The 24,892-nt window shown below is 45.6% G+C and overlaps 1 protein-coding gene across 4 annotated transcripts; it reads left to right on the plus strand.

Annotated features, from left to right (window-relative positions):
• Window positions 1–10,624: 10,624 nt before the first annotated feature.
• Window positions 10,625–14,450, plus strand: LOC123131921 (vegetative cell wall protein gp1). Of its 4 annotated transcripts, XR_006464394.1 has the most exons (5): window positions 10,651–11,134; window positions 11,457–11,689; window positions 12,527–12,661; window positions 13,344–13,482; window positions 14,113–14,450. XR_006464394.1 is itself a non-coding variant. In XM_044551645.1 (2 exons), the coding sequence occupies exons 1-2, from the start codon at window positions 10,725–10,727 to the stop codon at window positions 11,560–11,562; spliced, it is 516 nt and encodes a 171-aa protein (XP_044407580.1). In that variant the 5' UTR covers window positions 10,625–10,724; the 3' UTR covers window positions 11,563–12,661. The 4 variants fall into 4 exon arrangements, 1 of the variants encoding a protein (XP_044407580.1); XR_006464395.1 differs by having other exon boundaries at window positions 10,627–11,134; window positions 11,457–12,661; XR_006464393.1 differs by lacking the exons at window positions 13,344–13,482; window positions 14,113–14,450 and having other exon boundaries at window positions 10,628–11,134; window positions 12,527–12,662.
• The last annotated feature ends 10,442 nt before the right edge of the window (window positions 14,451–24,892 follow it).

The raw sequence follows: 24,892 nt of genomic DNA on the forward strand, positions 1-24,892 counted from the left end.
ATCGGCAACACGAGAGAAAACATTGTACATCCGTTGGCTTCTATTGAATCTGACGTGGCATGCTCAAGAGACCGCCCTTGATGCGCAGCTGAATGTATTTAAAATTTTGTTGGGTCAGATCTCCTGTAAGATATTAAGTTTTTTTGGAGGATTTAATGAATCAATCTCCACCGTAATAATTCGGTTCCACCAGATTAACGGTTCGTAAAATCTAATTAACATATGAATTTCTTGAAAGTTTAGAATTAATATAGGTATAGATAGATAGATAGATATATAGATAGATAGATTGCAACCATTCGCAACTACAAAAAAAGTATTAAGGTCAATCTAACCATAACATGAAACTGTTGGAAATATGCCCTAGAGGCAATAATAAAAGCATTATTATTATATTTCTTTATTCATGATAATTGTCTTTATTCATGCTATAATTGTATTATCCGGAAATCGTAATACATGTGTGAATAACAGACACCAACATGTCCCTAGTAAGCCTCTAGTTGACTAGCTCGTTGATCAATAGATAGTCATGGTTTCCTGGCTATGGACATTGGATGTCATTGATAACGGGATCACATCATTAGGATAATGATGTGATGGACAAGACCCAATCCTAAGCATAGCACAAAGATCGTGTAGTTCGTTTGCTAGAGCTTTGCCAATGTCAAGTGTCTCTTCCTTTGACCATGAGAGCGTGTAACTCCTGGATACCGTAGGAGTGCTTTGGGTGTATCAAACGTCACAACGTAACTGGGTGACTATAAAGGTGCACTACAGATATCTCCGAAAGTATCTATTGTTTTATGCGGATCGAGACTGGGATTTGTCACTCCGTATGACGGAGAGATATCACTGGGCCCACTCGGTAATGCATCATCATAATGAGCTCAAAGTGACCAAGTGTCTGGTCACGGGATCATGCATTACGGTACGAGTAAAGTGACTTTCCGGTAACGAGATTGAACGAGGTATTGGGATACCGACGATCGGATCTCGGGCAAGTAACATATCGATTGACAAAGGGAATTGCATACGGGGTTGATTAAATCCTCGACATCGTGGTTCATCCGATGAGATCATCGTGGGGCATGTGGGAGCCAACATGGGTATCCAGATCCCGCTGTTGGTTATTGACCGGAGAGCGATCTCGGTCATGTCTACATGTCTCCCGAACCCGTAGGGTCTACACACTTAAGGTTCAGTGACGCTAGGGTTGTAGGGATATGTATATGCATTAACCCGAATGTTGTTCGGAGTCCCGGATGAGATCCCAGACGTCACGAGGAGTTCCGGAATGGTCCGGAGGTAAAGATTTATATATGGGAAGTCCTGTTTCGGGCATCGGGACAAGTTTCGGGGTTATCGGTATTGTACCGGGACCATCGGAAGGGTCCCAGGGGTCCACCGGGTGGGTCCACCTGTCCCGGGGGGCCACATGGGCTGTAGGGGGTGCGCCTTGGCCTACATGGGCCAAGGGCACCAGCCCCACATAGGCCCATGCGCCTAGGGTTTTAAGGGAGAAGAGTCCTAGGAGGGGAAGGCACCTCCTAGGTGCCTTGGGGGGGAGGGAAACCCCCCTTGGCCGCCTCCCCCCTAGGAGATTGGATCTCCTAGGGGCGGCCACACCCCCTTGGCCCTCCTATATATAGTGGGGGAAAGGAGGGACTTGATACCTTGGCCTTTGGTTGCCTCCTTCTCCCTCTCCAACACCTCCTCCTCCTCCATAGTGCTTGGCGTAGCCCTGCCGGAGTACTGCAGCTCCATCAACACCACGCCGTCGTGCTGCTGCTGGTGCCATCTCCCTCAATCTCTCCTCCCCCCTTGCTGGATCAAGAAGGAGGAGACGTGGCTGTTCCGTACGTGTGTTGAACGCGGAGGTGCCGTCCGTTCGGTGCTAGGATCTCCGGTGATTTGGATCACGTCGTGTTCGACTACATCATCCCCGTTCTTTGAACGCTTCCGCTCGCGATCTACAAGGTATGTAGATGCATCTAATCACTCGTTGCTAGATGAACTCATAGATGGATCTTGGTGAAACCGTAGGAAAATTTTTGTTTTCTGCAACGTTCCCCAACAGTGGCATCATGAGCTAGGTCTATGCGTAGTTCTTCTTGCACGAGTAGAACACAATTTGTTGTGGGCGTAGATTTGTCAACTTTCTTGCCGCTACTAGTCTTATCTTGCTTCAGCGGTATTGTAGGATGAAGCGGCCCGGACCAACCTTACACGTACGCTTACGTGAGACCGGTTCCACCGACTAACATGCACTAGTTGCATAAGGTGGCTGGCGGGTGTCTGTCTCTCCTACTTTAGTTGAAGCGGATTCGATGAAAAGGGTCCTTATGAAGGGTCAATAGAAGTTGACAAATCACGTTGTGGCTTTCACGTAGGTAAGAAAACGTTCTTGCTAGAACCCTACTTCAGCCACGTAAAACTTGCAACAACAATTAGAGAACGTCTAACTTGTTTTTGCAGCAAGTGCTTTGTGATATGATATGGCCAAAGTTGTGATGAGTGATGAATGATCTATATGTCATGTATGAGATGTTCATGCTATTGTAATAGGAATCACGACTTGCATGTCGATGAGTATGACAACCGGCAGGAGCCATAGGAGTTGTCTTTATTTTTTGTATGACCTGCGTGTCATTGAAGAACGCCATGTAAACTACTTTACTTTATTACTAAACGCGTTAGTCATAGAAGTAGAAGTAGTCGTTGGCGTGACAACTTCATGAAGACACGATGATGGAGATCATGATGATGGAGATCATGGTGCCATGTCGGTGACAAGATGATCATGGAGCCCCGAAGATGAAGATCAAAGGAGCTATATGATATTGGCCATATCATGTCACTACTTTATATAATTGCATGTGATGTTTATTATGTTTTATGCATCTTGTTTACTTAGGACGACGGTAGTAAATAAGATGATCCCTTACAACAATTTCAAGAAGTGTTCTCCCCTAACTATGCACCGTTGCTAAAGTTCGTCGTTTCGAAGCACCACGTGATGATCGGGTGTGATAGATCCTTACGTTCACATACAACGGGTGTAAGACAGTTTTACACAGCGAAAACACTTAGGGTTAACTTGACGAGCCTAGCATGTACAGACATGGCCTCGGAACACGGAGACCGAAAGGTCGAACACGAGTCGTATGGAAGATACGATCAACATGAGAATGTTCACCGACGATGACTAGTCCGTCTCACGTGATGATCGGACACGGCCTAGTCGACTCGGATCGTGTAACACTTAGATGACCAAAGGGATGTCAAATCTGAGTGGGAGTTCATTATAATTTGATTAGATGAACTTAATTATCATGAACTTAGTCTAAATATTTTACAATATGTCTTGTAGATCAAATGGCCAACGTAGTCCTCAACTTCAACGCGTTCCTAGAGAAAACCATGCTGAAAGACGATGGCAGCAACTATACAGACTGGGTCCGGAACCTAAGGATCATCCTCATAGCTGCCAAGAAAGATTATGTCCTACAAGCACCGCTGGGTGACGCACCTGTCCTCCCTGCAGAACAAGACGTTATAAACGCTTGGCAGGCACGTTCCGATGACTACTCCCTCGTTCAGTGCGGCATGCTTTACAGCTTAGAGCCGGGGCTCCAAAAGCGTTATGAGAGACATGGAGCATATGAGATGTTCGAAGAGCTGAAAATGGTTTTCCAAGTTCATGCCCGGGTCGAGAGATATGAAGTCTCCGATAAATTCTTCAGCTGTAAGATGAAGGAAAATAGTTCTGTCAGTGAGCACATACTCACTATGTCTGGGTTACATAACCGCTTGACTCAGCTGGGAGTTAATCTCCCGGATGATGCGGTCATTGATAGAATCCTCCAGTCGCTTCCACCAAGCTACAAGAGCTTTGTGATGAACTTCAATATGCAGGGGATGGAAAAGACCATTCCTGAAGTATTTGCTATGCTGAAATCAGCAGAGGTAGAAGTCAAGAAGGAACATCAAGTGTTGATGGTCAATAAAACCACTAAGTTCAAGAAGGGCAAGGGTAAAAAGAACTTCAAGAAGGACGGCAACGTAGTTGCCGTGCCCAGCAAGCAAGCTGCCGGGAAGAAGCCAAAGAATGGACCCAAGCCCGAGACTGGGTGCTTTTATTGCAAGGAAAGTGGTCACTGGAAGCGGAACTGCCCCAAATACTTAGCGGACAAGAAGGCCGGCAAAACCAAAGGTATATTTAATATACATGTAATTGATGTGTACCTTACCAGTAATCGTAGTGACTCCTGGGTATTTGATACCGGTGCCGTTGCTCATATTTGTAACACACAGCAGGAGCTGCGGAATAAACGGAGACTGGCGAAGGACGAGGTGACGATGCGCGTCGGGAATGGTTCCAAGGTCGATGTGATCGCCATCGGCACGCTACCTCTACATTTACCTACGGGATTAGTTTTGAACCTCAATAATTGTTATTTTGTGCCAAGTTTGAGCATGAATATTGTATCAGGATCTCATTTAATTCGAGATGGCTACTCATTTAAATCGAGAATAATGGTTGTTCTATTTATATGAGAGATATGTTTTATGGTCATGCTCCGATGGTGAATGGTTTATTCTTTATGAATCTCGAGCGTAATGCTACACATATTCATAGTGTAAGTACCAAAAGATGTAAGATTGATAGTGATAGTCCCACATACTTGTGGCACTGCCGCCTTGGTCACATAGGTGTCAAAAGCATGAAGAAGCTCCATGCTGATGGACTTTTAGAGTCTCTTGATTACGAATCATTTGACACGTGCGAACCATGCCTCATGGGTAAAATGACCAAGACTCCATTCTCAGGAACAATGGAGCGAGCAACCAACTTATTGGAAATCATACATACTGATGTATGCGGTTCAATGAGTGTTGAGGCTCGCGGTGGCTATCGTTATGTTCTCACCCTCACTGATGACTTGAGTAGATATGGGTATGTCTACTTAATGAAACACAAGTCTGAGACCTTTGAAAAGTTCAAGGAATTTCAGAGTGAAGTTGAGAATCAACGTGACAGAAAAATCAAGTTTCTACGATCAGATCGTGGAGGAGAATACTTGAGTCACGAGTTTGGTACACACTTAAGAAAATGTGGAATAGTTTCACAACTCACGCCGCCTGGAACACCTCAGCGTAATGGTGTGTCCGAACGTCGTAATCGCACTCTATTAGATATGGTACGATCTATGATGTCTCTTGCCGATTTACCACTATCTTTTTGGGGCTATGCTTTAGAGACTGTCGCATTCACTTTAAATAGGGCACCGTCGAAATCCGTTGAGACGACACCGTATGAATTGTGGTTTGGGAAGAAACCTAAGCTGTCGTTTCTAAAAGTTTGGGGATGCGATGCTTATGTCAGGAAACTTCAACCTGAAAAGCTCGAACTCAAATCGGAAAAATGCGTCTTCATAGGATACCCTAAAGAAACTATTGGGTATATCTTCTACCTCAGATCCGAAGGCAAGATCTTTGTTGCCAAGAATGGGTCCTTTCTGGAGAAAGAGTTTTTCTCGAAAGAAGTAAGTGGGAGGAAAGTAGAGCTTGATGAAGTATTACCTCCTGAACCGGAAAATGGCGCAACTCAAGAAAATATTCCTGAGGTGCCTGCACCGGCTAGAGAGGAAGTTAATGATAATGATCAAGATACTTCTGATCAAGCTCCTACTGAAATTCGAAGGTCCACAAGGACACGTTCCACACCAGAGTGGTACGGCAACCCTGTCTTGGAAATCATGTTGTTAGACAACAGTGAACCTTCGAACTATGAAGAAGCGATGGCGGGCCCGAATTCCGACAAATGGCTAGAAGCCATGAAATCCGAGATAGGATCCATGTATGAAAACGAAGTATGGACTTTGACTGACTTGCCCGTAGAATGGCGAGCCATAGAAAATAAATGGATCTTTAAGAAGAAGACAGACGCCGATGGTAATGTGACCATCTATAAAGCTCGGCTTGTCGCTAAGGGTTATCGACAAGTTCAAGGGGTTGACTACGATGAGACTTTCTCACCGGTAGCGAAGCTGAAGTCCGTCCGAATCATGTTAGCAATTGCCGCATTTTATGATTATGAAATTTGGCAAATGGACGTCAAAACGGCATTCCTTAATGGTTTCCTTAAGGAAGAATTGTATATGATGCAGCCGGAAGGTTTTGTCGATCCTAAAAATGCCGACAAGGTGTGCAGGCTCCAACGCTCGATTTATGGGCTGGTGCAAGCATCTCGGAGTTGGAACATTCGTTTTGATGAGATGATCAAAGCGTTTGGGTTTACACAGACTTATGGAGAAGCCTGTGTTTACAAGAAAGTGAGTGGGAGCTCTATAGCATTTCTCATACTATATGTAGATGACATACTTTTGATGGGAAATGATATAGAACTTTTGGACAACATTAAAGCCTACTTGAATAAGAGTTTTTCAATGAAGGACCTTGGAGAAGCTGCTTATATATTAGGCATCAAGATCTATAGGGATAGATCGAGACGCCTCATAGGTCTTTCACAAAGCACATATCTTGATAAGATTTTGAAGAAGTTCAAAATGGATCAGTCCAAGAAAGGGTTCTTGCCTGTTTTGCAAGGTGTGAAATTGAGCTCAGCTCAATGTCCGACCACGGCAGAAGATATAGAAGAGATGAGTGTCATCCCCTATGCCTCAGCCATAGGTTCTATTATGTATGCCATGCTGTGTACCAGACCTGATGTAAACCTTGCCGTAAGTTTGGTGGGAAGGTACCAAAGTAATCCCGGCAAGGAACACTGGACAGCGGTCAAGAATATCTTGAAATACCTGAAAAGGACTAAGGAAATGTTTCTCGTTTATGGAGGTGACGAAGAGCTCGTCGTAAAGGGTTACGTCGACGCTAGCTTCGACACAGATCTGGATGACTCTAAGTCACAAACCGGATACGTGTATATTTTGAATGGTGGGGCAGTAAGCTGGTGCAGTTGCAAACAGAGCGTCGTGGCGGGATCTACATGTGAAGCGGAGTACATGGCAGCCTCGGAGGCAGCACATGAAGCAATTTGGATGAAGGAGTTCATCACCGAACTAGGAGTCATACCCAATGCGTCGGGGCCGATCAAGCTCTTCTGTGACAACACTGGAGCTATTGCACTTGCCAAGGATCCCAGGTTTCACAAGAAGACAAGGCACATCAAGCGTCGCTTCAACTCCATTCGTGAAAATGTTCAAGATGGAGACATAGAGATTTGTAAAGTACATACAGACCTGAATATAGCGGATCCGTTGACTAAACCTCTCCCTAGAGCAAAACATGATCAACACCAGAATTCCATAAGTGTTCGATTCATCACAATATAACTAGATTATTGACTCTAGTGCAAGTGGGAGACTGTTGGAAATATGCCCTAGAGGCAATAATAAAAGCATTATTATTATATTTCTTTGTTCATGATAATTGTCTTTATTCATGCTATAATTGTAATATCCGGAAATCGTAATACATGTGTGAATAACAGACACCAACATGTCCCTAGTAAGCCTCTAGTTGACTAGCTCGTTGATCAATAGATAGTCATGGTTTCCTGGCTATGGACATTGGATGTCATTGATAACGGGATCACATCATTAGGATAATGATGTGATGGACAAGACCCAATCCTAAGCATAGCACAAAGATCGTGTAGTTCGTTTGCTAGAGCTTTGCCAATGTCAAGTGTCTCTTCCTTTGACCATGAGAGCGTGTAACTCCTGGATACCGTAGGAGTGCATTGGGTGTATCAAACATCACAACGTAACTGGGTGACTATAAAGGTGCACTACAGGTATCTCCGAAAGTATCTATTGTTTTATGCGGATCGAGACTGGGATTTGTCACTCCGTATGACGGAGAGATATCACTGGGCCCACTCGGTAATGCATCATCATAATGAGCTCAAAGTGACCAAGTGTCTGGTCACGGGATCATGCATTACGGTACGATAAAGTGACTTGCCGGTAACGAGATTGAACGAGGTATTGGGATACCGACGATCGGATCTCGGGCAAGTAACATATCGATTGACAAAGGGAATTGCATACGGGGTTGATTAAATCCTCGACATCGTGGTTCATCCGATGAGATCATCGTGGAGCATGTGGGAGCCAACATGGGTATCCAGATCCCGCTGTTGGTTATTGACCGGAGAGCGATCTCGGTCATGTCTACATGTCTCCCGAACCCGTAGGGTCTACACACTTAAGGTTCAGTGATGCTAGGGTTGTAGGGATATGTATATGCAGTAACCCGAATGTTGTTCGGAGTCCCGGATGAGATCCCGGACGTCACGAGGAGTTCCGGAATGGTCCGGAGGTAAAGATTTATATATGGGAAGTCCTGTTTCAGGCATCGGGACAAGTTTCGGGGTTATCGGTATTGTACCGGGACCACCGAAAGGGTCCCGGGGGTCCACCGGATGGGTCCACCTGTCCCGGGGGGCCACATGGGCTGTAGGGGGTGCGCCTTGGCCTACATGGGCCAAGGGCACCAGCCCCACATAGGCCCATGCACCTAGGGTTTTAAGGGAGAAGAGTCCTAGGAGGGGAAGGCACCTCCTAGGTGCCTTGGGGGGGAGGGAAACCCCCCTTGGCCGCCGCCCCCCTAGGAGATTGGATCTCCTAGGGCCGGCCACCCCCCCTTGGCCCTCCTATATATAGTGGGGGAAAGGAGGGACTTGATACCTTGGCCTTTGGTTGCCTCCTTCTCCCTCTCCAACACCTCCTCCTCCTCCATAGTGCTTGGCGTAGCCCTGCCGGAGTATTGCAGCTCCATCAACACCACGCCGTCGTGCTGCTGCTGGTGCCATCTCCCTCAACCTCTCCTCCCCCCTTGCTGGATCAAGAAGGAGGAGACGTGGCTGTTCCGTACGTGTGTTGAACGCGGAGGTGCCGTCCGTTCGGTGCTAGGATCTCCGGTGATTTGGATCACGTCGTGTTCGACTACATCATCCCCGTTCTTTGAACGCTTTCGCTCGCGATCTACAAGGTATGTAGATGCATCTAATCACTTGTTGCTAGATGAACTCATAGATGGATCTTGGTGAAACCGTAGGAAAATTTTTGTTTTCTGCAACGTTCCCCAACAGAAACATATGGATCCAAATAATGCCCCTTACAAAGCAATGCACAAACTAGGGTCTAAGCTTCTGTCACTCTAGCAACCCGTCATCTATTTATTACTTTCCAATGCCTTACTCTAGGCCCAAACAATGGTGAAGTGTCATGTAGTCGACGTTCACATGACACCACTAGAGGAAAGACAACATACATCTCATCAAAATATCTAACGAATACCAAATTCACATGACTACTTATAGCAAGACTTCTCCCATGTGCTCAGAACAAACGTAACTACTCACAAATAATATTCATGTTCATAATCAGAGGGGTATTAATATACATAAAGGATCTGAACATATGATTTTCCACCAATAAAACCAACTAGCATCAACTACAAGGAGTAATCAACACTACTAGCAACCCACATGCACCAATCTGAGGTTTTGAGACAACGATTGGATACAAGAGATCAACTAGGGTTTGTGATGAGATGGTGCTGGTGAAGATGTTGATGGAGATTGACCCTCTCCCGATGAGAGGATCGAACAGCTCCGCCGGAGCCCTAAATTGGTTCCGCCTCGTGGTGGCGGAGTTTCGTCCCGTGAGCTTGCTTATGATTTTTTTCAGGGCAAAAGACTTCATATAACCAAAGATGAGCACCGGAGGCCTGCCTGGGGGCCCACGAGGCAGGGGGGCGCGCCCAGGGGGGTAGGGCGCGCCCCCACCCTCGTGGATGGCGGGTGCCCCCCCTCTGGTACTTTCGTCGCCTAATATTTTTATATATTCTGAACCTGACTTTCGTGAAGTTTCAGGACTTTTGGAGTTGTGCAGAATAGGTCTCTAATATTTGCTCATTTTCCAGCCTAGAATTCCAGCTGCCGGCATTCTCCCTCTTCGTGCAAACCTTTGTAAAATAAGACAGAAGGGGCATAAGTATTGTGACATAATGTGTAATAACAGCCCATAATGCAATAAATATCGATATAAAATCATGATGCAAAATGGACGTATCAACTCCCCCAAACTTAGACCTCGCTTGTCCTCAAGCGGAATCCGATATCGAAAAATATGTCCACATGTTTAAAGATAGAGGTGTCGATAAAATAAAATACGAACATGAGGGCATCATGATCATTCTTAGAACAACACACACACACACTACACCACAACACTTTATTGGGGGCAATTAACTGCCAGAAGAAATGCCTAAATAGGGGTAAATGATCTGCCGGGAATCTCGTTACTGCCGGTAGAAGTAGTTCATGACAGAAGAACTGCCAGTAGAACTTGAACAACAAAGGCAGGGTAACTGCCGGTAACCATGTCTACGTGAAAAGGGCAAGAAAACTGCCGGGACAACTAAAGCACGACCCATTTTCTGCCGGGATGTCGTTGGCGCGTGATACTGAAATTGTTTTGGGCCTAAGCGCGCGCTCGCTCCGGAAAGCCCGCGAGCCGTGAAAATTTTGGCTCCGAACCAAGTACGGGGCCCCACACCTTTATTGAGTTTTCTTTGTTGTCTAAAAAAGACTTAATAAAAGTCTACAGATTCTAAAAAATAAGTACGAGGCCCCAATCTCTCGATTCATCCTCTCCTCCAAACCGCCCCCAAATCAACTCGACCTGCCCTCCATGGCCGCTCCACCCCACCACCACCACCCCAATCGTGATGTGCCCTCGCCACCGCAACCAACCACCACACCCCCGCCTACACCCCCAGCCACCGCGAGTCCCCGACCCCTGCCTTCGTCGCCCCCAACGCCCCACCGCAGCACCACCGAGCATACAGCTGATACAGATCTAGGTCGCCGCCGACCGGCCCCATTGCCGAGCCACTCCACCGCCGACCACTGTCCTCCGCCTAATGCTCCATTGCCACCACCATACTCTGCGAGCTTCCTCCCCCGAGCAGGACTTGTCACCGGTGCACCGACCAAGGCCGCCTCCTCTATGTCCTCTGCCCCAAGCAATGGAGCGTCCGTCCCCTCCCGCGAGCAGCTCTGCCTCCTGTACTTCCTTGTCCCAAAGAGAGCATTTGATAGGTGAGATTTGTTTGCTAACTTTTCTTTTTATTCAGTGTCTAGTAGTTTTAGTCATGAGATGCAGTGTACTAACCTAAAGCTTCAATTGGCGGAAAGCTGGCCAGATTATTTGGATTATTATTTGTATTCTTTAGTAATCTACCTCTCAGAACATGACCCAGTTTCTCATACATTGGCTGGTTTCCGTTGTATTCTTTTACTTGCTCTGTTCATGTGTTTGTAAGACGTTCACAAGACTGTTGTCTGTCTTAAAAAACAATGCATCCATTTGATGATTTGTTCGATCTGATCTAATAGCAAGTGTTTGTGATGCACTCTATAGGGATCAAGTTGTTGGGTGGCCGCCTCGTGGGAGCTACCGGAAGAACACACTAGCCGCCAATGCTACAAAGACCAAGGTGGAGAACAAAGGTAAAAGCAAGGCATGATACTGCTATGTCAAGGTCAGCATGAATGGAGTCCCATACCTAAGGAAGGTCGACCTCAAGACTTAACTCGAGCTCTACAAGAATCTTTCTCTAGAGCTTGAGAAGATGTTCAGCTGCTTCATCACTAGTGAGTGTCGCTGTTTTCATTTGATCAATTTCCAGCTATATATGTGTAGTGTTCTTTCCTTCGTTGTTTCCAGATGTAAGTTACCATTAGAAAATATAGGTGAATATCTAGTCTGCAGTAAATGTGAAGTTAAGAATCATATTTTCCTTATGCATTTTTTGGTTACTGAAGGTCTCGGGAAGACAAAAAATGCAGGACTACTTTTGAACCCCACTGGCTTAACTATGTCTACGAGGCAATCGATGACCACTAAATAATTACTCAGCAGGATTAAGTGTAACATCCTTTTCAAAGGATAGAAATAAATAATTAGATATGTATATTGCTACTTGAGTGCCAGAGTCTGGTCTTTCCTAAATGGTAGGAACACAGAGGCAAAACAACATATGCCATTCACAACATTCATTCAGTATTACAGCAAAAGAAGCAGCTTTTGGTAACCTGCGTTCAGTTAGTCTATTAATTGCAATTTCTATACAGTATTTTCCATTGTCCTCTTTCGTTACCTCCATGTTTCACCATCTCGTACGATTTCCCCTCCTATCGATGTTTTTTCTCAATCTGAGGCCCACCTTGTGTTTTCCCCAAGCCAATTTTTTCCTTGTGGGACAGACAACCTTTTCCAGCCTAATTTGTTTCCTAGAATCGATCATGCATCCTGACCTATTGGGAAGTTTGATTTTTGTGCCATCATATTTTGGTATGTCCTCAACACTGCTCGCTATTCGGTGAACTGTTTCTTCTAATTCAGTGCCACATGCATCTCCTCAATCGGTTGCATGTCCTGTATATATTTAGAGTTTGTATATGAAGAAGGTTGTTTGTGTTATTTTACAGGATTGCGTACACTATGATCAGATCTGTTTGGCAGATTTGAGTACCCTGAGCTCATCTCATTTGAAGAAAGCAGCATTTTTCAGTTTCAGATTCATGTCGGCATACAAAGCTAATAGTACCACACCAAGCAATCATGTAAGTAGAATGTAAAATTTCCATTTCCCTATGAGATTTAATGATTATGAATGGCCAAGATTATACACAAAACTGGGTCATGGTGAAGCCTTTTATCAACTGTGAAAGCTCCATATAATTTTCGTCTTGTCCTTTTCTCTCCTAAATTATCGTTTTCTATGACATTACTTTATGTTAACATTTCTTGTTAACCATCTTTACTATTAAAGTGGAATTGGTGATTGTGCATCGTTTTCATGGCACATACTCCCTGCCTCTCCAGTTTAACTTAGCACTAATGTGTCGGTCCTGTGTTTTAATCTTCTTCGTGAGCTTTCCAAAGGAAGAAAAATCTTGGTGAACAATCCCAGTTCTTTGTCTATTCGTTCATTCACTCCACATGCTTAAGGTTGAGGTTGATGTTGCTTTTGCTCAGTAGTACTCACATGTCTGAGGTCAAGGCAATACTTTCATGTCTTTAGAATTAGTACTGCACATGTGACAAGTTGTACAATGATATTTTAATCAGTGTCTACGTCTAATTATGTTGTCCCGTGGCAATGCACGGGCAAATAGCTAGTATATGTAATATTCCTAGCATTACTTATGGAAATTTGTGTAACTATAGGTGTTTTCTATTTTCCTCTAAAATTGATGTATATTGGAAGGAAGCAGATTCATAACTAAAATCGTGGTATTACAGGAAAACAAATATTCTTGCAAAACATCAACAAGAGACAGGCTCACAAATGGTTCTAGGATAAATGCTCTTAGGGACCAGGAGTATGTCCTGACCTATGAAGATAAGGATGCTGATTGGAGCTCTTTGGCGATCTTCCTTGGTAATGAGTTCCTAAATTTTCTGGGTTGTGATGTCCATGCACCTAAACTTATGATGTTTTATTGTGGCATTCATCTTGTACATACAGTACTTCTGCCCACTCAGGCAATATCTCTTTTGTTGTTTTCTGCTGTGTATCTTTGGTTAGAAAACTTGGGAGATCTTGATAGGAGATTCTGATAGAACTTATAATGTGGTAGCCTAGACTTCTACCGCAAGTGGTTTACCCTTTACACCAGCCTTTCAGAGTTGATATTTGTTGTAGTCAAAACATACTTTGCAACTTGATGAAATTTTAGGATACCCCCATGTGTAAAAATGATTTGGGGTAGTCGAGTCTTCCTAGTTCTCCATGAAACCTAGCTTGCCCTTCCTTTTATATTTAAAATGGAAGGTATATTGCCTCCCGCCTCTGCATGGGTGCACCCAGCCCTGTCTAAATCATAGTTTTATTCGGATAATGTGTGGACAAATATTCTGCGAATAAATGATTAGGAAATTGTATGAAGAGAACATTATATGTATCCCCATAGACATGCTTGTTTCCTATAAATATATTGACATTAAATATTTCATCTGTCGATTTAAAATCTGAAACGAGAGCAGCATTTTGAGTTTATTTTTTTTACAGGTTTCTGAAAGATGCAGAAGTTGATGGAAGTTTGGAAGATCTACAAGTTGCTGGAGGTTTGGAAGATCTACAAGTTAGTGGAGTGATAACATATATGTAATATGTCTTGTTTGTTGAACCTGGAGACATTGCAAAGTTTTACTCTGCTCATTTTGGTGGTTGTTTTGGCACACAAGCCATTGTATCCTCATTTTGCTTGTGGGCCACCATTTTTGTTTATCTTGAAACATATGTACATATGTCTTTGGTCTATTTATATTATTGAATGAGGCCTTACAGATAACTTTGATTGAAACACGTGTATAAATTGCATGATCTGACATGATTGTTTGAACATACAGATTGGATTATTAAATAAGGGATGTGTTACCCATAACAATTTAGATTGCTTGTGAAAAAACACGTGATGGCATACTACCTGCCGGGTAAATGTGTTTGTGCAGGCAGTGAAACTGCCGGCAATTGTAGTTCCTACCATAGGACACAGTCTGCCGGGGGAAAATAAACTGCCGGGAGATATAAAGGTCAGGGTACAGAAACTGCCGGGATAGTTTATCTGCCGGGAGAAGTAATCCCCGGCAGCCGTTGTCGTGGCAGTTCTATCTGCCGGGAGAAACCCTGTCCCGGCAGTTTTTCTGCCCTCATTTGGGCGTTCGCCCGGAAGATTATATGTCGTTGCATTGGTGTTGTGGTGTAGTGACACACATACACACAGATATATCTGGATCTTTCTAGCACACAGTGCTTGCCAAAGGACAAAATGTAAAAAGAAAAGGTGAAGATCACCATGACCCTTGTAGAAAGTAGAAGACAAGAATAAAAGATAGGATAGTTTATCTGCCGGGAGAAGTAATCCCCGGCAGCCGTTGTCGTGGCAGTTCTATCTGCCGGGAGAAACTCTGTCCCGGCAGTTTTTCTGCCCTCATAAGGGCGTTCGCCCGGAAGATTATATGTCGTTGCATTGGTGTTGTGGTGTAGTGACACACACACACAGATATATCAGGATCTTTCTAGCACACAGTGCTTGCCAAAGGACAAAATGTAAAAAGAAAAGGTGAAGATCACCATGACCCTTCTATAAAGTAGAAGACAAGAATAAAAGATAGGCCCTTTGCAGAGGGAAGCAGAGGTTGTCATGTGTTTTTACTGTTGAATGCACGAAATCTTAATGCAAAAGAACATCACTTTATATTGCCACTTGTGATATGGACCTTAATTATGCAGTCCGTCGCTTTTATTTCTTCCACATCACAAGATCGTATAAAAGCTTATTTTCTCCACACTAATAAATCATACATATTTAGAGAGCAATATTTATTGCTTGCAACAATGACAACTTACTTGAAGGATCTTAATCAATCCATAGGTACATATGGTGGACTCTCATGGCAAAACTGGATTTAATGATATTTGGAAGCACAAGTAGTATCTCTACTTGGCGCAAAAAATTTGGCTAGCATGAGAGGGAAAGGCAAGCTCAACATGTTGGATGATCCATGACAATATAGTTTATTTCGGATGTAAGAAAACATAACCCATTACGTTGTCTTCCTTGTCTAACATCAACTTTTTAGCATGTCATATTTTAATGAGTGCTCATAATCATAAAAGATGTTCAAGATAGTATATTTATATGTGAAAACCTATCTTTCTTTATTACTTCCTATTATTTGCAACAATGACCAAAACTATGTTTGTCAACTCTCAACATCTTTTATTCATCATACTCTTTATATGTGAAGTCATTACTCTACATAAGATCCATATGATCCCTTTATTTATTTTTTATTCTTACTTTTATTCCCTCAAGATCATAACAAGATAGCAAAGCCCTTGACTCAACACTAATCTTTATTATATATAGCTCACAAACTCGAATACATAGAAGGATCATAAAGGAAAACTCAAGACTAGATCATACTAAAACTTTATTCTACTAGATCAAGATATTATCAAAAGGATCGAACTAAGAAAAATGATAAAGATAAAAGTGTGATGGTGATACGATACCGGGGCACTCCCCCAAGCTTGGCAGTTGCCAAGAGGAGTGCCCATACCCGATACTTAGTGCTCCTTTGGTGGTGAAGGAGAGATTGTTGATGATGTAGGGTTGTCGTCCAGCATCGAGCGGAGGACATGCTCCAACTTACGAATAATGCCCTTGAGTGCGATGACATGCTCTTGCAACAGAATATTTTCATGAGTTAGATACTTGTTCTGCACCCAAACTATTTCAATCATCTTGAAATCTTCAATTTTGGTAGGGGTAAGAAGATTGTAATGAGGTTGAAGGATGTCTTCTTCTCCCGCAGCCGGAGCTTGATCCTCTGTGGCCTTCTTGATCCCATCATACTTGTTGATCTCCCCGGGTTCTTCTCTCTTCAGCTCTATCTTCATTAGCCAAGCATCGTCGCCCTCATTGTTGGAGGACGGGGACGACATGATGCCTGACTTTGACAACTCCGGCAGAAAACAACTCGAAACAAAAACAGAGGATAATTGCATGTTAATTATGTTGGTCAAAACCTTCGGGAGATTATATATTGAATTTTTACCGAGCAAAAGAAGTATCGTGCAAGAAATCGGAGTCCGAAGGGCACACGAGGTACCCACGAGGCAGGGGGCGCGCCCAGGGGGGTAGGGCGCGCCATCCACCCTCGTGGACGCCTCATGTCCTTTCCGGACTGCTTCTTATTTTCCTATTTTCTTAAATATTCCAAAATGGAGAAAAAAATGCTATTAGAACTGCTTTGGAGTTGGTCTACTTACCGTACCACATACCTCTTCCTTTTTGGAGGCTGAAACGTTCTGAAGGTGTCCCTTATATACTCCGGGGTTACAGTTTCAATAACATTAGTTTCAACATTTATAGGATTACCTGAGATATAATGTTTGATTCTTTGACTTTTCACCACCCTCGGATTTGTGCCTTCGAAGTTGTTGATTTTTATGGCACCGGAAAGATAGACCTCCTCGACAACGTAAGGACCTTCCCATTTAGAGAGGAGTTTACCTGCAAAAAATCTTAAACGAGAGTTGTATAACAATACATAATCATCTACATTAAACTCACGCTATCTTTTAACTTTTTCTTTAAACAGTTTGGCATTCTCATAGGCCTGGTTTCTCCACCCATCAAGTGAGCTAATGTCAAATAGTCTCTTCTCACCGGCAAGTTTGAAGTCATAATTGAGCTCTTTAATGGACCAATATGCCTTGTGTTCTGGTTCGAGAGGTAAGTGACATTAGCTCACTTGAGGATTTTTATATGCAGTTCTATAGACCCATAATGCATCATCAAGTTTCTTTGACCAATTCTTTCTAGTCTATTAACAGTCTTTTGCAAAATTAATTTAAGCTCTCTATTACTTAGTTCTACTTGACCACTAGACTGTGGATGATATGGAGATGCAATTCTATGATTAACATCATACTTAGCAAGCATTTTACGAAAAGCAGCATGAATAAAATGTGAACCACCATCAGTCATTAAATATCTAGGGACTCCAAACCTCGGAAAAATAACTTCTATAAGCATCTTAATAGAGGCGTTATGATCAGCACTACTAGTTGGAATAGCTTCTACCCACTTAGTAACGTAATCAACATCGACTAAAATATGTGTGTATACCCATTAGAGGAAGGAAACGGTCCCATGTAATCAAAGCCCCAAACATCAAATGGTTCAATAACAAGTGAATAATTCATAGGCATTTCTTGACGTCTACTAATGTTATCAATTCTTTGACATTCAGCATGTGGTGTAGGACATAGAATCCATCATTAAGAGAATCGTTCGGTTGCTGGATGCAGCAGAAGTCGGTCTTATGACCGAAGGCGGCCCTGCCGCCCTTGTCTTCTTGTCCCTGACCTCTCCACCCCTTGCTTGGTAGTAAAACATAGCACTGTCGAGAACATCCTTGATGTGGGTGTAATCCTTTTCGTGAATGTTCTTCGACGAGTCCAAGTAAAGAGCGTGGGAGAATCAGGGGTAGAGGATGATGAGGACGGCGTGCCCGCCACTGCGCAAAATAAGTACACCTCAAATTAATTAGCATCCACCATGCAAATGAATGATTGAAATCGAAGGAAGGATAGCATCGCGGATGACTTACACGGGATGATAAGGCACGAGAATCGCCTCCTTGTCCTTATTGGCGAGCATGAAAGTGACGATGTAATCCCTTGCGTATTAACGGTGCTTTGCGCACACTCCCAAGAAGCCCTCGTGCATGTAGTACGGGTCAATGACACATACATTAGATATCTGCTCAACCCCGATGATGTAGTTCATGTGCAAGGCATAAAGGCGGACAAACATAAAATCCAGCTTCTTCACGTGAAACATGTCGAATATGTAATCGAATCGGAGGAAGAACTTATCCGCGGGGAAGCTGTCGATGTACGCCATTTACCGCGGAACATTAACCACGTAGAGTGGGTATACTGGATCTTTCGAGGCGATGAGGCCTTTCTCTACCCGCAACACATCGTCATGAAGTCTCCTTAGATCGCCGAATCTGGCCCGTAGCGCTGTTGCAGGTAGGATTGGTTGTCCGGGGATATGGCATTTATCCGCATCAGGAATATCTATACGGTCCTGAAGCCGAGGCTGCTGAGGCGGCTGGATCATAGAATCAACTTTTTTTCCTTTCCTCGCTCTCTTCCTAGACTTCTTTACTACCGGAAGGTCGTCCATAATACATTGAGATGACAATTCAGGCAACGACTCATGACGCTCAAACCCTGAGGAGGCGCCAGTATAGACATACTGTTCAGCGCCATCGTCGTCCTCATCCTCATCCATGGCGACGTCATCAGCGACTAATGGAGCCTCCTCCTTACCCCGTCCGCTATCACCCAACCCGACACCCGACGCTAATTGGGTAGGTGGGGTGTTGATGTTCATACCTTGCTGAGGCTGCGTGCACGTGGGTGTGCTCCCGGCCGCCTCCAGACGAAGCAGACTCTTTGGCCACAACAGCACCCACCCATTGCAACAATCACCAAGCCGCCGCGGTGTCTCGTCGTCATCCCCTACTAGTATTGGAGGAGGCAAATTCTCGTGGCCCGGTTTGACACTGGCCACGGAAACCTTAAAGACGTTCGGGGGGATCGGCCGGCTGTGGAACAATGGTTCCTTCGGCTTCATTATCGTCGCCTTCCCCACGTCCACCTTCTGGTCGCCAATGGTGTACAATATGGTGCACGGGGTTTCGTCGGCCTGCAAAGAAAAATCTGCGACGTGAGACATCTGAAAGGCAACGAAAATGGGAGATTATACATTTATATTGAAGGGGGCCGGTGTGACAGATACCGTGAGGGCGTCGAGCTCAGCCAAAGATGAAGCACCACCGAGCACGTCCGGTGCGGGAGCCGGTGCGGGAGCAGGTGCAGGAGCCGGTGCGGGAGTAGGTGCGGGAGCAGGTGCGGGAGCCGGTGCGGGAGCAGGTGCTGGTGCAACGCTAGTAGAGCTGCTCCCCAAGAAGTCGGCAAGGGGAAAGTCCTCTGCATTTTTTTCTGGATTTTGCCTTGTCCAAGTTATAACGCCTGTCACCAAGGAAGTAGACAAATCTGCAACCACCTGTTTTGCAGCAGCTACCGCTGTTGCGACTGTTTGAGATGATTTCTTCTCAACCGCAATCTCAACCTTCTTGTCGATGTTTTCTTCAGTTAACCTCCGTCTTTCCTTTCTCTCCTCCGTGGTCTCACGGTAGTACTTCTTCCACGTGGCACCGTCTCCGACACCATGCACGCGTCCATATGACAGTCGAGTATCCACCAGTTGTCATTTCAATATGTTCAATGCCCGGTTGAATGGAGTGTCCCACTTGGGCCTCGGTAATGCCTCAGATGGGGAGTCGCTTTCGGCCGCAATCCGGTGCTGCTCTCTCTGCAAAAGGCACAAGGATCGTTTACAAATATGACTAACATGTGCAGTCGAATTGATCGGAAACTAAAATTACCAGCAGTCTCATGAACTCCGTTGTCGGTGTCAAAATCGGCGGATCTCGGGTAGGGGGTCCCGAACTGTGCGTCTAAGCCGGATGGTAATAAGAGGCAAGGGACACGAAGTTTTACCCAGGTTCGGGCCCTCTCGATGGAGGTAAAACCCTACATCCTGCTTGATTAATATTGATGATATGGGTAGTACAAGAGTAGATCTACCACGAGATTGAGGAGGCTAAACCCTAGAAGCTGGCCTATGGTATGATTGTTGATGTGTATGTTGTCCTACGGACTAAAACCCTCTGGTTTATAGAGACACCGGAGTGGGTTAGGGTTACACAAAGTCAGTTACAATGGTAGGAGACCTGCATATCCGTATCGCCAAGCTTGCCTTCCACGCCAAGGAAAGTCCCTTCCGGACACGGGTCGGAATCTTCAATCTTGTATCTTCATAGTCCAGGAGTCCGGCTGAAGGTATAGTCCGGCCATCCGGACACCCCCTAATCCAGGACTCCCTCAGTAGCCCCTGAACCAGGCTTCAATGACGACGAGTCCGGTGCGCAGATTGTCTTCGGCATTGCAAGGCGGGTTCCTCCTCCAAGTACTTCACGAAGATAGTGTCCTTCTCTGCAAAATAAGTTTCCACATATTGCCATAGAGAGAATAATATTCACACAAATCTAATCTGCTGACGTATTCCATAGTGCGACGCACCACGGCCAAGCCTTTATTCGAATCGTTTTATTATCCCACCTCAGCGCGTTATGCAAGGTGGTTTCCTTGGCACGTCTTGTTAAAGCAGAGATCGTGTCCCCTTATCCCGGGATTCTCATCAATACGGGCGTGGGTAACCCAACCGCTTGTAGGACTCCTAGATTATAGGCAAGTCCAAGCGGACACGGAGAGGACGCTTGATATTCACCCTCTTTATAAAGGGGATAAGGCTTTTATTTTTCCCTCCCGTGCTCAATCAAATCCTTCCCCAACCTCAAGCTCAAACGCCCGAAGTTCAGGTCAGGTGCTCCGAACCTTCAGTCATGTCCGGATCTAGCTTTCAAGGCCAATGGGTGCCTTCCTCCTTCACGGAAGAAGACATCAAAAAGTTTAGGGAGGCTAGATATCTGACCACCAAGATTTTGCATCGGCTGCCTCCCCGAGGGCAGGCCGTTCCCACCCCCGAACCCAACGAGAACGTCTTGTTAGTCTCCCACTTCCTCCGAGGTCTAGGCCTTGCTTTGGATCCTTTCGTCAGGGGTCTGATGTTTTATTACGGGCTAGACTTCCATGATCTAGCTCTGGACTCTTTTATTCATATCACGACATTCATTGTCGTGTGCGAGGCCTTCCTTCGGGTCACCCCTCACTTTGGCCTCTGGCTCAAGACCTTTGAAGTGAAGCCGAAGATGATCGAGGGGCAACATGCAGCGTGTGGAGGTGCCTCAATACGCATGATGACGGGAGCTCCGTGGCCCAAAGGTTCCATCCAGAGGTGTCTGAATTGTGGCAACAGGAGTGGTTCTACATCACGGCTCCTAGAAGTGCCAAGTGGGCGGCCGCCCCCGTTTTCCGCTCGGGCCCTCCATCACAACTGATGTCATGGATCAGCAGAGGTCTGAGATGGGGGCCAGCCAAGCACGTGCCCATACTGCAAAGCTGCATTCGAGATCAGTTCAATGGAGATTTCAGTTTGGTTGCGGTAATACAAGTTATGCTGGTTCGTCAACTCCAGCCTTGCAAAAGCCGGCCTCTTCGCCTATGGGAGTTCAATCCCGAGGGACCGCGCGTCATTCAAAATTTTCTTAGCCTGACGCACGAGGAGATGTACAAGTCATTCTTCGGACCTCAGGTGGAGTGTCCGTAAATCTCCGAGGACGGTGGCCTGAGTAGTAACCGCGCCGCCGAACAGGTAAGGCATCTTCTGGCCGAACATACTATCTCTCCTTTGTTACGAAGTTATTTCTGAGAGTTCGCTTTTTGACCAGGACTGGCTAACAAAGGCGAAATTGATTTGGTGTTCGGCCCCCCTCCCTGAGGGTTTAGAAAATCCGGTATTGGAAAAGATGCTCCAGATCGCACCTTGCCCGGAGCCCTTGAAGGAAGATACTGTGGAGGATAATGCAGGCGGACGCGGGCCCCCAACGCTGCCCATTCTAGCCGAGGGAGCGAGTGTCTCCATGAGGGAAGGCGACCAGCAAAGGAAAATGACTACGCCCGGGGATTCGGAAGCCGAGGCTTCCAAACGGGAGAAGAAGTCTCCCACAGAGGGTCCTACCTTGTGGGGCGCCGTTGCCGCACAAAGTCCGCGGGGGGATCAATTCTCCCACGAGTCGTAAGTGACCCAAAATACTTTAATAGTACAAATATGCCATCTTTTTCTTCTGAGAAGATAACCACCGCATATATTTTTGTAGTTCGGGCCTTAGCCCCTCTCAAATGAGCTCATCTTCGAGGAATCTTCTTCCAGAGATGATGGAGAGCAAAACGCCTCCTCCGGACTCCTTCGCTCCGGAAGCGGGCAAACCTGAAGTGTCGTCGCGGAGGGCCTCTCGGAGTCCGGTGAGGCCAGAAGATAATCCCATTGACCCCGAAGCTCCAATGTCCGGCTCCCGAAGAGAGCAGACAAAAGAGTCCGGCACCATCTAGTGTGCGATCGGATGTTCTGAGGGAGTTGGTGGGGCGAGCGGCTATCTTAGATGAACACCGTGTGCTGATGAATACAGTGATGGAGAGAATATCGTCCGCCGAAAGTGGATTGCATGAAGCTTTTATGAGTCTACTGACAGGCTTTGAGGTACGTAAAAGAAATGATAGTCCTGCACATGCTAGGTGTGCCCTGTGTAGATAGTAGCCCCTGAGACTCTGGTTGTCGTCGGAAACAACGACGAACATATGATCATATTCCCAGGAAATAACCATACTACCTCTATGTGTAGGTGATGGAAGCTCCGGTGGCTAGCCGGACTAGCGAGTTTGCCCATTTAGAACGGCAGTTGGATGCGGCAGAAGCCGACATCGAGCTTGTTAACAAAAGGCTTGACGAGGCACAGGGTAAGTGTCAATATCTGGTAAACTCCACATAGGAAGAGCAGCATGATGCCATTATCTTAAATATGTTGTGACTGCAGATGGAGCTACCACTGTTGAAGACTTGCGGGCAGAACTTGCCCGAGCCAAGGAACAAGCGAGGTTAGGTAATGCAGCTGCTGTGAAGGCGGCCAAAGAGTTGCAAGCCGAGAAGGCCGCGCATGGCGAGACCCGAGACAAGATGGCCAACATGGCTGTAGAATTAAAAGCCGCCGCTGACCATTGCTGGGTTCTTGAAAAGTAAAACCAAGTGAAGGCATCGGACCTTGAGAAGGCTACTGCAACGAAAAAGGATCTCCGCTCTGCTATGAGGGCAAAGAAGGAGGAGCTGCAGGAAGCCGGGGATATTGTAGCTGGGAAATCCTTTATGTTGCAGAGGAAATTCGGAGATCCACGGTATGCCCCTCTGGATCGGATGTGGAGTTCAGAGGATGCGTATATGGATTTGCCGGCGAGCGCTGCCGATGCGGCCAAGTACTTCCAGGGTCAGACGGACCATGGAGTAGACCAGCTGTTTTGGAGGCAATTCCGTTCTCCCGAGCGTCCACTTTCATTGACTGACCAATTAGCCAAATGGGCCGAACTAAATAGGTTGTCCGGACTCTCTATGAGGTCTGTTGTGGATCAGCTATGGCCGGGAAGGCAAAAACAGAACAGCTATTTCAGCTTGGTGCAGCAGGTCCTTGATGTGGTGCCGCGCATTAATGCGATGAAGAGGTCGGCGTGCATAGAAGGCGCACGGATGGCTTTTGCCCGTGTTAAAGCATACTTGGCGGAGATGGATGCTACCACTATTGCGGCGCGGGATTCGGCCATAAGTCGAAGGGCTGCTGAGCATTACTTTGAAGAAGTTCTTGAGGGTGATCGTTTGATAGAGACCCAGTGCTCAAAAAATATTATGTTTGAGTGATATGTAATCACATTGTAAGCGAAATGCTTGTATAAATTTTTATAAGGCTATTTTTATACTTTTGCCTGAAAGTAATATGATGCCTCGTGGGCGGCCGTTTATGTATACACGTGTATAACCTGAAAGATTGCAGTCGTCGGCTTCAACCCTCACGCATATAATGCGGAGGTGCTCGCAAAAACACGCGTTCACACTTAACCCAACGTCTTGGTCCTATTAAGGAGGTGATAGCGGAGCGAGCGAGGCAACCGGACTATAATTCTTTAGCACTTTCACTTAGCCATAGGAGTTTGACAATGGGGCTAGTAGATAGCCCCTGGTGGCTCCGCACTCTCCCGATCCCGGGGTGCGTACATGCCTGGCCAGAAAACGGCCCTTCGTTAAGGCGGAGGAATTCTAACATTCTGACAGGTCATCGAGTGGTTGACCAGTCTCACGCTATATCATCACAGTCAGTTTTCGGCTTTCTCTACTGAGGTGCTCGTCCGGATGAACCAGGGCACAATCGCAGTAGTTCTCCTGGTGCTACCTTAGCCGGTAAAGCGGAACGTAAGGCACCAAAACACAGGAGCCGGGCAAACCCAACATTTGACCAAAGACAATGATTCGAAGCTGATGCATATAAGGCCGAACTCACGACGCTGAACACTCCCTAAGGTATTCGGTCTTAGTGGTATAAACCGGGCCTAAATAATGGCCTTTGTAAGAAGCCCCTTCTGTCCAGGTACGTGCATTGTTCTGGCATGGCCACATGCCAAGACGTCAGCATCCTTCGGTGGATATGTATCAACAAGAGAGAGTAAAAAAGGTTTACGCAGGGTCTTAATCTAAAAAGAA

The sequence above is a fragment of the Triticum aestivum genome, chromosome 6A (assembly GCF_018294505.1).
Source record: "Triticum aestivum cultivar Chinese Spring chromosome 6A, IWGSC CS RefSeq v2.1, whole genome shotgun sequence".
NCBI lineage: Eukaryota > Viridiplantae > Streptophyta > Magnoliopsida > Poales > Poaceae > Triticum > Triticum aestivum.

What these genes read in the sequence shown, in the direction of transcription:
- LOC123131921 (XM_044551645.1), top strand. Translation starts at nt 10,725, where the DNA reads ATGGCCGCTCCACCCCACCACCACCACCCCAATCGTGATGTGCCCTCG. An exon ending in CCAAAGAGAGCATTTGATAG is followed by an intron (nt 11,135 to 11,456) that starts GTGAGATTTGTT and finishes TGCACTCTATAG; the next exon opens with GGATCAAGTTGTTGGGTGGC.